Here is a 14,896-nt window from a genome sequence, read left to right on the forward strand (position 1 = left end):
GCTTTAACTGAGCTACCCAGGCGCGCACCCTCCCCCCCTCCCCAGTTTTATAGTTCTTGATGAATTTAAGTATGTGAAGGATATGTTGGGAGGGAAAAATATTAATAGTTCAGGCTCTGAAATCCAAGTGCTTGTGCTATATACTAATCATCTGATCTTGGCTAAACTTTATAACCATCCCAGGCCCCAGTTTTCTCATCTGTGAAATGATTATAGTATGATTTTCTACCTCATATGGTAATCATAAGAATTGAAGGGGATAATATTTTAAAAATACTTACCACAATAAACTAAGTAATTCATTTGGTTATAGGTATATTTTACAAATGTTGTATAAGCTTCACATTCTTGTATCATGTCTGGTCTCTTGAATTAACATAGAAGAAGGACCAAATTCTATAGTCTCTCTATTATAAAAGAGCACCTCTGTTTGTTTCTGTTATTTATTTTTTATTTCACATTCTGCTGTTTTCCCTTTTCATACCTTCTTCCCATTCTCTTTCAGGCCTTTGAACTTGTTTCCCCGATGGAAGTTATAAGTACAATTAAAGTAACCATTCTTTTCACCTAAGAGTGTGGGACTAAGAGCCTTTTGCTTTTTTATGATACCTTCTTTTAAAACCACTCCTCCTCCCCAACTCTCAATTCCCATAGCATTTTCTCTTGTTTCAAATATATTACTTATCTTTATGGTATTATAATTATTTTACTGCACAGCTGTCTTCCACCGGGTTTTCCTCCCTGAGTAAATGATTATTTCATGATAAAAAATGAATAGGAAATCATGTAGCTGAACTAGTTAGAACTTTGTGTAAAGTTCTAAACCTCCGTGCCCTGATCCTTAAAGTACACAATCTATGGGACATCTCATTTGTTGTGCAGAGCAGTTTATGCTTATTTCTTGTTTTTTTGTTTTTTTTTTTTTTGTATGTGTCTTTAGAAAAAAAAAGTCCCAGTTGGATAAATCCTGCCCATTTGGTTGGATATTAAGATATGAGAAATCATATGTCTAAAATGGACACAGTTTTATCTCTCCCTAAACTACACTGCATCCTACCCCTTAACTAACCAACTATTCTATTTGTCAAACTTTTAAGGTATAATGTGTATGAGAAAGTCTTATATGAAGATATATATATGCATATTTACAGTTTGCAGTGTGAGAATCTACTTTCCTTTTGGAAAGGAAATAACATTTCAGCTGTCAGCAGTGTGATTGGTATGATTTATGTTTGCTGTTATTTTGGAATAGATTTGAATTCACAGAGGGAGAAATAAACCCCTTTAAAGGAGGAAAACTTTTTCTCCATCACTAGAACAAAGCACAGCTTCCACCAGAAGGAGCAGGAATTAATTATGGTTTTGAGGATCTGCCACCTTTTTGGGAATATGTAGGTAGCATAGTCCTTTCTTATTTTTGGACTTTCTTAATAGGGTGGGATAGATTCTAACTTAGTAGGAGTTATCCTATATGGTTAGAAATTTTTAGGTTGGTGTTGGTAAAGATTGAATAATAGGCTTCATCTACTCACATTGTAGTATATAGATTCATTTTTGCCTACCCTTCCTGTAATTCTAGATATAAACAAATTGCTGCATATACCAAATTCTGACATTAGTTGGGAACAATTGGAAGCTTTCTATTATAAAAATCAGTAAAACAAAAGATACAGTGATAGATCAGAACCATGAAAAACATTCACTTTTCCTTAATATTCATGTTGTCTGAAATAAAGCAACATGGTCTTCACAGTAGTTGATTAGATACAAGGAGGGAGGTCAGAAGTTTTGGAGAAAAGTAGGCATAATAAAACATGGATTCTGTGGCTTAATCACCTATGTTTACATCTCATTGCTTACTGTTTTACTTGGGAAAATAAATTCCTTCTACCTCAATTTCCTCATCTGTAAAATTCTTTGAACAGTGACTGACACAGCAATCAAATGTTATGTCAAACAAAGAAGAGTAAATAAAAATGTTTTTCATTAATTACTAACCTAAGATAAATGAAACTCCATTGATAGTCTGTATTTAGAATGCTATATTTGGAGTTTTATTTCAAACTAAAAAGTATTTAAAAGGATTTTTTGAGGTTCTCTTATGACCTGCAGTCCCTCTTATCTGTTTTTCCCTTGAGGTCCTAAAAGGTTTCAGGTACGATTTCTCCTTCCACAGTGTTTTTCAGGAACATAACTCTCAGATGGGGAAGTAATGTTGAACCTAACAGCAAAAGTAGATGTATTTACAGAACAAGTAAATTCACTAACTACTGAAGTAACTAGCTTCTCTTAGGTTTTCGAGTTAGAGTGTGATTTGAATCCTACATCATCCACTCCTCATTTAATAACCAATATCTATTGGGCATCTTCCACACAATGACAAGTTGGGAACACAGTGATGAGCAAAATAGACATAACCTGTACCCTCACAGAGCTAACTAACATCTATTGGCTTTAACTTGGGCAAATTACTTTCCCTCTTTGATCCTATAAAGTGTAGATGATACCTACCTCATAGAATTGTTTGGATGAATTTAAATGAGATAATATTAAAAGAATGTACATGGTACCTGGGACATGTTGAGTACTGAAACGTTAATTCCTTTGTCTTCTATTGCAAATGGACAACAAACATAATTACTGGTATGGAAAGAATATAGTGGAGGATGCATTACACTTCTATACTATAGTCTTGTAATGAATTGTACTCAGGAGAGTTTCTGAGAATTTATAATTTGGGAAGCTGTAAAACTTACTACTTACATCTGAGCTGGTAAGGAAGAAATATATGGGTATAAAATATTTTTAAAAATTTTTCCTATAAAAATGGTGTTTTACAGACTTTTTCTAAAACTTACTAATAATACCTTAGATTGTTTTCACATGCTTTTATAGGTATCAACTCTTTTAATATTCTTAAGAAATCTGTGAAGTAGTTGCTATTCTTTCTTATACTTTATAAATAAGGAAATCGAGGCAGAGAGATTAAGCCCAAAGTTTCACTGACACCAAGTAGTGGTTGGATGTGCCTCCTAGAATCTGGTTCCAGAAATCCATGTTCTTCACCACTATGTTATGCTGCTGCTAAAAGAAACAGAAATTTTTAAACATTACCCCAGTATCCTCACTATTCTAAATACATCTCTCTTTCTGCTCCTTTATTCAATGAGACCTTTCTTTAATATTCTTTCAAAAAGCTGTCATGGATGCACTGGTAGAAGATGATATCTGCATTCTGAATCATGAAAAAGCACATAGGAGGGACACAGTGACTCCAATCTCAATATATTCAGGAGATGAGTCTGTTGCTTCACATTTTGCCCTTGTCACTGCATATGAAGACATAAAAAAACGACTTAAGGATTCAGAGAAAGAAAACTCTTTCTTAAAGAAAAGAATAAGATTTTTGGAAGAAAAGGTAATTATTATCTTCATTATATTTTATGACTTAATAATTCAGAATACTTGAAGTTTTAAATATTTTTCTGTTGTACTAAGTTTCCAAGGATAACTCACTGCTAATCCCAAAACTCTGGATACTGTACTTCTTTCTCATATTGTGCTTCACACATCTAAATATTTGTAGAATAGGATTTGGAATATATATTTCTTGGAATTTTTTTTCTTCTTTTTTCAGATTGCCTTACCTTTGTAAACTGTGTGTATTTTATGTAGGATTTCAAAATCTGTGCAAAAAATGATATTCCAACAACAGAAATTAAATGTCAAAGGTGGAAGCTCCTGTAACATTGTTTCAGTGTTTAAAAATATTTTCACCAGGGGTGAGATCTTCTTTCCCTCAATATTCTCTTTTGTTCTTAAACAAACAGAATAATGCTTTTAACTTATAAATTAAAGTCATATGTTTAGCTTTCCTGTATAGAAACCTGTCTTAAATGTTATAGAATATATAAGTTTGATAGCTGATGCCATTATAAATCATCATATCTACTTAGCTTTGTGTACTGGGAAATTGTCATCACTCATCCTTTTATTTTTGTGTTTTAAAGTTTTTACTTAGTTTTATGTTTCTTCACATTAGATCATTGTATTTGCATTTTATAAACAGCAGCTTCCCCAAAAGGGAAGGAAATGGATTCATAGCTGCCAAGGAAATGAATTATCTTGTTATAAAAGCTTTAGGATGAGGCTTGGTAGAGTTTGATTCATCTAGGAGAAATAAGAGAAATGAAGTCAGTTGTAAAAATCATAATTTCTTGATATTCCTATGCACTGTCTTTAAGGGTAATCAAATTTGTGATACAATCAGAGAGAGAAGAGGTAACATTTTGAAGCTTGTAGTTATGTTTATTTTAAAATTAAGTACAAAAATGTGTTTTAGTAGAATTAATACCGGAAATATTTCTGTACTTTGTGACCAATAATTCTATACTTTCTCTCCTGGAATAATATAGTATTTAATGAACTAACACATTTATTCTTTAAAAAGCCAGGTTTACCCTAACTTGTCATTTTTCCTGATGATGGAAATGAAATGGAAAACATTTCATTTTGGCTTGGCTTGGAAAACATCTAAGTACTGTAAAAGAATGATGTACTTTATTAGTATGATGAATTAATATATGTTATAAAATGAAAAATACTGATTAAGTAAAAGCATAAAATATAAGACTTTAAAAATATTTACCTGTACTTTTTTTGCTTTCTTAATCAGTAAAGCATTTTAATCGTGGAAGTAAAATGTTTACTTAATTATGGTCCAGGTATTATAATCCCTGCATTACAAAGAAAAGAAAGGTGTGGAGCCATCAGAGAACTGGCTTTTTTTTGTTTTGTTTTGTTTTGTTTTGTAGAATACCTTCTTTAAGCTTTCTCTTCTAATTTTATACCATTAGCTTATAGGAGCTCGATTAGATGAAGAGACAAGTTCTGTGGGACGTGAACAAGTAAATAAAGCCTATCATGCATATCGAGAGGTTTGCATTGATAGAGATAATTTGAAAAGCAAATTGGATAAAATGGTAAGTTGGTTTGAAAACAATATATATTGCAAAAGGGTTTTCTTCAGGAAGTTTAAAATTAGAAATAAGAGAAATATTAAATAAAAAAATTGAAAATATACATGCTTAAGGCAAAAACAGGAATTTTTAATGGTAATATTTGTAACATTTCTGTACAAAATAAATATATATATAGTCTGTAATGATGTTTAGGACTTAAGTATATCTAACACTACTAACTTACTTTGAAAAATCATGATGTGGTAGAAATTGTCAATGTATTTAAAAAAAAAAAAAATCCAGTGAATAATACATTCTAAGTTTGAAAAAGAAAAAAAATTAGTGAAAAACTGGGTTCATTTTCCCACCTTGCTTTTTAAAGGCCTAAATCTGTTTTTTTATCCCTGAAAATTAACATATATCAACCTATAGATTTTATTGAATGTAATTTGGCATTTTCCCTACTTAACTAGAATAAAGACAACTCTGAATCTTTGAAAGTATTGAATGAACAGCTACAATCTAAAGAAGTAGAGCTCCTCCAGCTAAGGACAGAGGTGGAAACTCAGCAGGGTATGCCACTTATTTGTTACAAATATTATAATGGAATCAATATAATTTTCCATTTATGTGTATTATATCCATTATCAGTTTTCTATATCTGTGTGCTAAGGTCTTAACGTATTTTACAATTTTTAGGCTTACATTAATTTCTCTGATCTGCTTTCACCAAAATATCAATTCCTTTTAACTTTCCCTTAGATATAAATTGTTTTTTTCCTAGAGAAAACTTGATGGTTTTTATTCAGGGTTAGTTTGTGATGAAGTAGAACTCCATCCTTGTCAAAAACCTCTTGCCTGCTGGTGTGTCCTGGCTTTTCCTTTCTACTGAACTTTTTTTTGCCCACTCTTAGGTTGTCATGGAGTAGTTACAATTAACTTTTTTTTTTTTTTTCTTGTAAGTATCTGAAGCTTGTTAAAATGGACAGATGAGATGCTGGAGTAAATAATAAGTTTTGGAGCATTTTGGTATTGGCCTGTTCCCATGAACATTATGCTGGAACAAGCTGAAGAGTAGGCATCTAAGAGAGACCTTTTGATAAGGAATTTGAGATGAGCTCTCTTACAGTAGCTGGTTGGGGCTTTTTCTAGATAGAGTGACTGAAGAACTAAGTCAAAGGTAAATCGCTATCCAGTTGTATTGAGTTTCTACAGTAGATGTTCATGAATAAATTGTTTTGACCTCATGTTCTAGGCTTGATGGTCATACTTTATACTCTCTGAAGGGACTAGATGGAATGATTAGATACATCAGCTTCAGTTTCCTCACTTCACTTAATTTTTATCACTGTCTTAACCTTGACTTATATATTTTTGACTTGTCTAGTTATAGCATGTGTTTGATTAGTGTTGTATATTTTAAAGTTCCAGACTGACAAACTTGTACGTTAAACAGAAAATCAGGGGTAGAGGTGATTAGTACATTCTTAAATAAGATTGGTAGATTTCTTATTCTCATTAGCATAGATCTTTTAAAGTAATCACTGTTTTTTAAAAACTATTAGTTGTGCATGTTTTATATTAGTTTTTATATTGTCTGCACTTCACTAGTATAACCTTTATGGAATTACAGCAAATGTAGAAAGCAGAAATAACAATTTTAATGTTCATCCTTTTTTTTTTAGTGATAAGAAATTTAAATCCACCTTCATCAAACTGGGAGGTGGAAAAGTTGAGCTATGACCTGAAGATCCATGGTTTGGAACAAGAGCTGGAACTGATGAGGAAAGAATGTAGTGACCTTAAAATACAGCTACAAAAAGCCAAACAAACGGTACTACAGAATTAAATTGAGAAATTCAATATTCTGTGTATGCTATTTATAGGTTTTATAACTAAGGATTAAATCATAGAGTTAACATATAACTACTTAGTTACATTCTCTGAAAAATTTACCTTTAATATACTGTTTACTTTTAGCATAATCCCAGAATTATATAATTTTATCGTTTTAAAAAGCTCATTTACTAGTTTATTAAAGCTGTTCCTTTTAAACTCCTTTTCCTTCAGTTTCCTTAAGTCCTTTTTTCCCCATAAAATCTAAAGAGTACTCAAGTTTTATCGTTTTAATTTAATAATTTGGTTAATGTAGACACCACAAGAGACAGCTCAGTTTTTATAATTCTGGAAAAAAAAAAACAAAAAACAAAAACAAAACCTGACAGAGTCTACTCATTTTCAAAACTCTAATACTTTGGGGGCAACTTTAATTTTCAGCAAATAGCTGAGATTTTTTTTTTTTTTTAAATAGTTGAGATTTTAAAATTGAGGGGAAAAAAGCAAAAACAAAAAATTCTGATGAGCTTCTAAAGTATGGTTAGCCTAAAGTCATCCACCAAAACACAAGTTGCCTCTCAAGTGTATTTACCTGGACCATAATTAAGTAAACATTTTACTTCCACGATTAAAATGCTTTACTGATTAAGAAAGCAAAAAAAGTACAGGTAAATATTTTTAAAGTCTTATATTTTATGCTTTTACTTAATCAGTATTTTTCATTTTATAACATATATTAATTCATCATACTAATAAAGTACATCATTCTTTTACAGTACTTAGATGTTTTCCAAGCCAAGCCAAAATGAAATGTTTTCCATTTCATTTCCATCATCAGGAAAAATGACAAGTTAGGGTAAACCTGGCTTTTTAAAGAATAAATGTGTTAGTTCATTAAATACTATATTATTCCAGGAGAGAAAGTATAGAATTATTGGTCACAAAGTACAGAAATATTTCCGGTATTAATTCTACTAAAACACATTTTTGTACTTAATTTTAAAATAAACATAACTACAAGCTTCAAAATGTTACCTCTTCTCTCTACGGTTCCTAACAAACTTGATTGGAAGTTTTTAGATACCATGACAGTGCTGAGGAGAAAAAGAAGAAATGGTAGAGAACAGTGTGAGAACAATGAACCAAATGCAAAGTTTGAAATTGTTACAAGAAAAGTTTAGTAGTCTACAGTCCAACAGCAATTTTATACACTCATGTATTTTATTTTATTTTATTTTTTTCACTCATGTATTTTAAATAAGTTAATCAGTTAGATAATTATTTATCAGCTTAACCATTTTGCCCATCAGAGCATTCTAATCCCATGAGGAGCTGTGTCATCTACCCCAGATTCCTTTTAGGATGCCAATAACTGATAAAGACACTACTTCCCATACTCCCTGACTGCTAGCCAGGACATTGCCCCTAAATCCCAACTGTCCTTAAATGAAACTGACATTTCTCTCTTCTATAATATAGTTTTTATTGAAGGTGACCAAAACTTACGAATGAGCCAGGCATTAAGAATAATATAGCATTCCACCTTGGTCTTGGCCGGATGAATTCCTCTAAACTGGACAGTGAGAACTTGATTTCAAGACCCCAGACCCAATAAAAGGGAAACACTAGAGAAATTATTGTCAGTTCCTATTAGGGCAAAATACTTTTCCTACTTGACATCTGGAATTAATTTCCCCTGCTTTGAACCTGTGATTACATATCACCGTTCCTTCAAAGGCTTCCAGCATCCTGTCCCACAAGCTTAGGTGTCATGGTCCCATGAGAAGCTAACTGGCTAGCTGGCTGGCTGGCTGGGTGCTTGTTTATATACTTTTTCTTTTTTAATTTAAAAAAATTTTTAATTCTAGTATAATTAACATATGGTGTTATATTAGTTTCAGGTGTACACTATAGTGATTCAATAACTCTATAGCTTACTGACTCATCATAAGTGTACTGTTAATCTCTTTCACATATTTCACCCCTCCCTTCTACCTCCCCTTTGATAACTATCTATTCATTCTTAATAGTTAAGAGTATATTTTGGTTTGTCTCTTTTTTTCTTTGTTGTTTTTTAAATTCTACATATGCATGAAATCGTGGTATTTGTCCTTCACTGACTGGCTTATTTTGCTTATTTGCATTGTATTGTCTAGATTCATCATGCTGTGGCAAATTGCAAGATTCCATAAAGGCTAAGTAATAGTTCCTTATATATATATATGCACACACACACATAGACATATATACTGCATCTTCTTTTTCTGTTTATGTATTGATGGACAGTGGAACAGCTTCCATATCTTGGCTATTTTAGATAATGCTGTAGTAAACATAGGGGTGCATATACCCTTCCATTAGTGTTTTCATTTTCTTTGGGTAAATACCTAGTAGTGGAATTACGGATTCATGGTAGTTCTATTTTTAACTTTTTGAGGAACCTCCTTACTGTTTTTAAAGCATATGCATTTACCATATGCATTTACACCAGTTTTCATTCCCACCAACATGTTTGAGGGTTCCTTTTTCTCCTTATCCTCGTCAACACTTGTCTCTTTTTTATTTTAGCCATTCTGACAGGTGTCAGGTTATGTTTCATTATAAAATTTTGATTTGCATTTTCCTGATGATGAGTAATGTTGTGCGTCTTTTCATGTATCTTTTGGCCATCTGTATGTCTTTGGAAAAATGTCTGTTCATATTTTCTGCCAGTTTTTAATTGGATTATTTTTTAGGTATTGACTAGTATAAGTTCTTAATGTGTTCAAGAATCCTAGCCCTTTTCCGGATATGTCATTTGCCAGTATCTTCTCCCATTCTATAAGTTGTCTTGTAGCCTTGTTGATTGTTTCCTTTGCTGTGCAAAAGTTTTTAATTTTGATGTAGCCCAGTAGTTTGTTTGCTTTTGTTTCCCTTGCCAAAGGAGACATACAAAAAAATGTTGCTGTGGCCAGTGTCAGAAATTACTGCCTGTGCTCTCTTCTAGGATTTTTATGGTTTCAGATCTCACATTTAGGTCTTTCATTTATTTTGAGTTTCTTTTTGTTAATGATACAAGAAAGTGGTCCAGTTTGATTTTTTTGCATATAACATATAGCTGTCCAGTTTCCCCAACACCATTTGTTGAAGAGACTCTCTTTTTCCCATTGCATATTCTTGCCTCCTTTGTCAGAGATTAATTAACCATATAAGTATGGGTTTATTTCTGAGCCCTCTGTTCTGTTTAATCTGTGTGTATTATTTTTGTGCCAGTTCCATACTGTTTTGATTACTAAACTTTGTTGTATATCTTAAAATCTGAGATTGTGATATCTCCAGCTTTGTTGTTCTTTCTCAAGATTGCTTTGGGTATTCAGGGTCTTTTGTGGTTCCATACAAATTTTAGTATAATTTGTCTAGTTCTCTGAAAAGTCTCTTGGCATTTTGATAGGGATTGCATTAAATCTATAGATGGCTTTGGGTAGTGTGAACATTTTAACAGTTCTGCCAATCCATGAGCATGGAATATCTTTCCATTTGTTTGTGTCATCTTCAACTTTTTTTCATCAGTGTTTTATAGTTTTCAGAGTAAGGTATTTTACTTTCTTGGTTAAGTTTATTCCTAGGTATTTTATTATTTTTGGGTAGTTGTAAATAGAATTGTTTTCCTAATTTCTTTCTGCTCCTTCAATATCATTTATCAGTTTTAGTAGTTTATGGTAGTTTAGTAGTTTATGGTGCAGTCTTTTAGGTTTTCTACATACAGTATCATGTCATCTGCAAGTTATGATAGTTTAATTCTTCCTTACCAATATGAACGCCTTTTTGTTTTTCTTGTCTGATTGCTGTGGCTCCCATTTCCAGCACTATGTTGAATAAAAGTGGTGAGAGTGGACATCTTTGTCTTGTTCCTGACCTTAAGGGAAAAGATCTCAGTTTTTTACTCTTGAATATGATAACAACTATGAGTTTTTCATATATGGCCTTTGGTATGGCCTTTGGCTTGTGGTATGTTTCCTCTATACTTTTGAGGATTTTTATCATGAATTGATATAAATTTCGTCAAATGTTTTTTCTGCATCTATTGGAATGATCATATGGTTTTTATTCTTTGTTTTGTTCATGTGATTTATCATGTTGATTGATTTGGGAATATTGAACCACCGTTGTTTGCATCCCAGGAATAAATTCTACTTCACCATGGTTTATGATTTTTGTAATGTATTGTTGGATTTGGTTTGCTAGTATTGTGTTGAGGACTTTTGCAGCTATGTTTATTAGTGATATTGGTCTACAGCTCCTTTTTTTTTTTGTAGTGTTTTTATCTGGTTTTGATATCAGGGTAATGCTGGCTTTTTAGAATGAATTTGGAAGCTTTCCCTTCTCTTCTAATTTTTGGAATAGTTTGAGAGGAATATGTATTAATTCTTTAAATGTTTACTGTAATGCCTGTGAAGCCATCTAATCCGGACTTTTCTTTGTTGGGAATTTTTTGATTATTTAATTTCATTGCTGGTAATTGTTCTAATTTTCTACTTCTTCCTGATTCAGTGTTGGGAGATTATATGTTTGTAGGAATTTCTCCATTTCTTTTAGGTTTTCTAGTTTGTTGGCATATTTTTCATAACATTAGCTTAACAATTCTTCATATTTCTTATGTTTCCTCTTGCTACTTTTAAAATTGATCGTTATCACTACTTTTTGCCATTTTAGTTACTGTGTGTCTTGTTGTGGACCTGTTGGGATGATTTTATTGGAGGCATTCTGTGCCTCCTATATCTGGATTTGTTTCTTCTCCCAGATTTGGAGTTTTCACCTCTTACTTCTTCAGCTTTTCTACCTCCTTTTCTTTCTCTTCTCTTTATGGTAGCCCTGTTATGGCAATGTTACCACACTTGATGTCATCACTGAGTTTCCTAAATCTATTTTCTTTTCAGTTTAATTGCTTTCTATTACTCTGTCCTCTTTCTATTACTCTGTCCTCGTGCATCCTTTTTTCTGCTTTCTGTAGTCTGCTGTTTTACCTAGTGCATTTCTAATTTCAGCTGTTGTTATTAATTTCTGATTGTTTACTTTTTATGGTTTCTAGCACTTTTTTAAGGGTCTCCTTGAGGTCCTCCACTCTTAAGTCCAGTGAGTGAGTATCTTTATGACCATTATGTTAAATTCTCCATTAGGCATATTACTTACCTCTGTTTTGTTTAGCTCTCCATTACCTTATCCTTCTTTTTTGGGGGGACATAATCCTCAATTTTGTCTGTTTCTCTGTGTTAGGACAGTCTGCTATGCCTCCAGCTCTTAAAGTAGTGGCCTTAAGAAGAGGTCTTAAAAAAAAAAAAAAAAAAAGGAAGGAGAGGTCTTGTAGTACTCTGTAGTATGATGTCCTCTGTTCACCAGAACTTCATGTTTCAGGGCTGTCTCATATGTGTTTGTGTCACCCTAATGTTTGGCTTGTGCTGCTTTTGCCTTCAGTCTACAGTGGCTCTCTCTGTTCTGAGCAGGGTCTGGTTCCTGTGTTGTTAGTGAGCCAGTTTTGGGCTACCTTGGGCTTGGCTTAAAGCAGACCAGGCTTTTTCCCAAACACAGTAGTACTGAACTTCAGGACTTCCTCTGTGTTGTGCCTCCAGAAGCTTTTGTTGGTGGGCTGGCACTATAGTGAGACCACATGGCTATCATGCTGTCCACTGTACTGGCCACAGTTCGACTGGTGTATATGGTTATTGGCCCTTTTCCCCAGGGCAGAAGTCACTTCGGAGTGGTACTATCCTTGTCAGGGCTGCCTACATACTGCCAGGGTTGTGGTACCTCTTTGGATGGACTCTGGCCAATGACATATTTTAAGGGGCAGGTTGACAAGAGAATGTACGGACAGGGCATTTGGTGTTAGCAAGGTTTGATGAGGTCTGCTGTGGGTGGGAGCTGGAGCTGCTTTTGAAAACTGCTTTATGGCTAGTGGGGGTGAGTCTGGAAGGGGTGGGGAGTGCTTGCAGTGCCAGCAAGGTCTGTGTTGGTCTACTGTGGGAGGGTACCTACTGCTGCCAAAACTGTGGAGGCTGGTTGGGTTGGAGAGAGCAGAATTGTAGAAGCATGTAGGGCACGCTGTTAGTAACCTAAGTGGAAAATGTGCTGCATTGATTCCCCCATGTATCCATGTAAATAGGGCCGGGCCTCAGGGAGGGAAATGGTGCCCACCAGCCTTTTTGTTCTTAGAGAAGTCTCAAGGATCCTTCCTCTTCCGGCACATGTTCTGAGATTAGTAAACTGGTCCTTCATATATACCAGAGGCATTTTTCAAATGCTGCTTTTGTGCTGTATCTTATTGGGGCTGATTATGCTGTCTCTTTAAGGGCCAGAATTCTGTTTCCTCTTGTCCTTCTCCCAGAGCTGAGTCCACCAAATTATAGTCCCAGGTGTTAAGCCTCAGTGATTATAAGAACTACCGTAATTAGGCCCCTCTGGGTTTTCAAAACCAAATGTTATGGGAATTTGTTTTCCCTGTGTATGTTCCCTACACCAGGGGTGCCTGGTGTAAGGGTCTGTTTTTCTCCCTTCTCCATGCTGGTGGTTTCGCTCCCTCCTACAGGCAGTCCTGTGGGTGGGTCTCTTTAGCTCCTGCCTGCATCTCAGCTCTTCCTGCTTCTGCAGTGTGGCCTCTTTACCTTTTGCTGTAGAGTGTGTTCTGCCATTTTTTACACTGATGTGGATATTATCTGGTTGTATCCGTGGAATGAGGTGAGCATAGAAGGCTCCTACTCTGCCATCTTCTTTTATTTTTTTAATTTATTTTTTAAATATTTTATTTATCTATTCATGAGAAACGAGAGAGAGGCAGAGACACAGGCAGAGAGAGGGAGAGAGAGAGAGAGAGAGAGAGAGAAAGAAAGAGAGGTAGAGACACAGACAGAGGGAGAAGCAGGCTCCATGCAGGGAGCCTGATGTGGGACTCGATCCTGGGTCTCCAGGATCAGGCCCTGGGCCAAAGGCAGCACTAAACCACTGAGCCACTGGGCTGCCCTGCCATCTTCTTTTAGAGGCTTAAACTTTTTTTTTTAAAGATTTTGTTTGAGCCAGCACATACAAGAGAGAGTGAGCACGAGAAGGGGGGGTAAGGCAGAGGAGGGAGAGGCGGACTACCCTCTGAACAGGGAGCCCGTTGTAGGGCTCGATCCCAGGCCCCTGACATCATGACCTGAGCTGATGGCAGAGACTTAACTGACTTTGCCACCCAGTTGTCCCTAGAGGCTTTTTTAAAAAAGATGTGCATGTGAGAAAGGATCTGTACCTTGAAGTTCTGAATTATCATTGTCAATAAACAGATTTTCTTTGAAAGGAAATTGATAGCTTTTTTACATAATGGATATTTGCTTACAGAGTATGAAGCAGTACCATAGAATTATAAAAAACTTGGCTCATAATTGTGGTGTTGCTTATTAACTTTGTAACATTAGGAACATTTAATTCTTCTGAACTTGTTTTCTATAAACTTTTAAATATCTTCTTTTTCCATAAAGCTTAAATAACATGTAGCACATTTAGTACAATACCTAGTATATAGTGTATTCAGTAAGTCAGTGTATTTCAAAAAAACTGAGGTAATCTAGAAAAGCAGTACTGTTAAGGGGGTTATAGTTCAGTTCTGATTACTCTTTTCCACTAGATGGTGCTAGGGGATAAATTTACTTTTAGTTTAATTCATCTATCATAAATCATAAAAGCAGACATTTGAAGGTAGAAGAAACTTTAGAAATCACTTCGCTTACTGCTGAAAAGGCATTTGAAAGATTAAGAAACTTGAGAGTTTAAAGTGAATTAAAAGGAATTTTTTTTAAGAGTTGGTTCCCACCTTCATAGGAATTTATTTGGTGGGGTGGTGGGGGGAGAGATTTAAAATTTAAAAATGCTCACACCTAAGATAAGTGAACCAGGAATAGCAAGAGTGGAATGCCTAATATAAACTTATCAGAGGTTCCAAGTTGAAATCTTAATGTTGTGAGAAGTGTACTTTTAAATTTTGTTTCAAAGCGATTGCTGATCAGAGTCCTTTTGAACATGAGAATCAAAGAACAAGTTAGAGAAAAATTTATGTTCACTTTATTAATCTTGCTTTATCTACTGCAGCC

General features: G+C 34.3%; 1 protein-coding gene across 3 annotated transcripts in view; it reads left to right on the top strand.

Moving 5' to 3' along the window:
* Positions 1 to 14,896, top strand: part of AZI2 (5-azacytidine induced 2) — a 40,987-nt gene that overhangs the window by 15,104 nt on the left and 10,987 nt on the right. For 2 of the 3 annotated variants that reach the window (XM_041733623.1, XM_041733621.1), the window contains exons 2-5: positions 3,198 to 3,418; positions 4,857 to 4,982; positions 5,435 to 5,534; positions 6,647 to 6,795. In XM_041733623.1, the coding sequence (XP_041589557.1) occupies positions 3,203 to 3,418; positions 4,857 to 4,982; positions 5,435 to 5,534; positions 6,647 to 6,795 (591 nt within the window). In that variant the 5' untranslated portion in view covers positions 3,198 to 3,202. Of the gene's footprint in view, positions 1 to 3,197; positions 3,419 to 3,481; positions 3,783 to 4,856; positions 4,983 to 5,434; positions 5,535 to 6,646; positions 6,796 to 14,896 lie in introns of those variants that run through there. The other variant, XM_041733622.1, reaches the window with a different exon arrangement.

Source organism: Vulpes lagopus, chromosome 19, assembly GCF_018345385.1.
Source record: "Vulpes lagopus strain Blue_001 chromosome 19, ASM1834538v1, whole genome shotgun sequence".
Classification (NCBI taxonomy): domain Eukaryota; kingdom Metazoa; phylum Chordata; class Mammalia; order Carnivora; family Canidae; genus Vulpes; species Vulpes lagopus.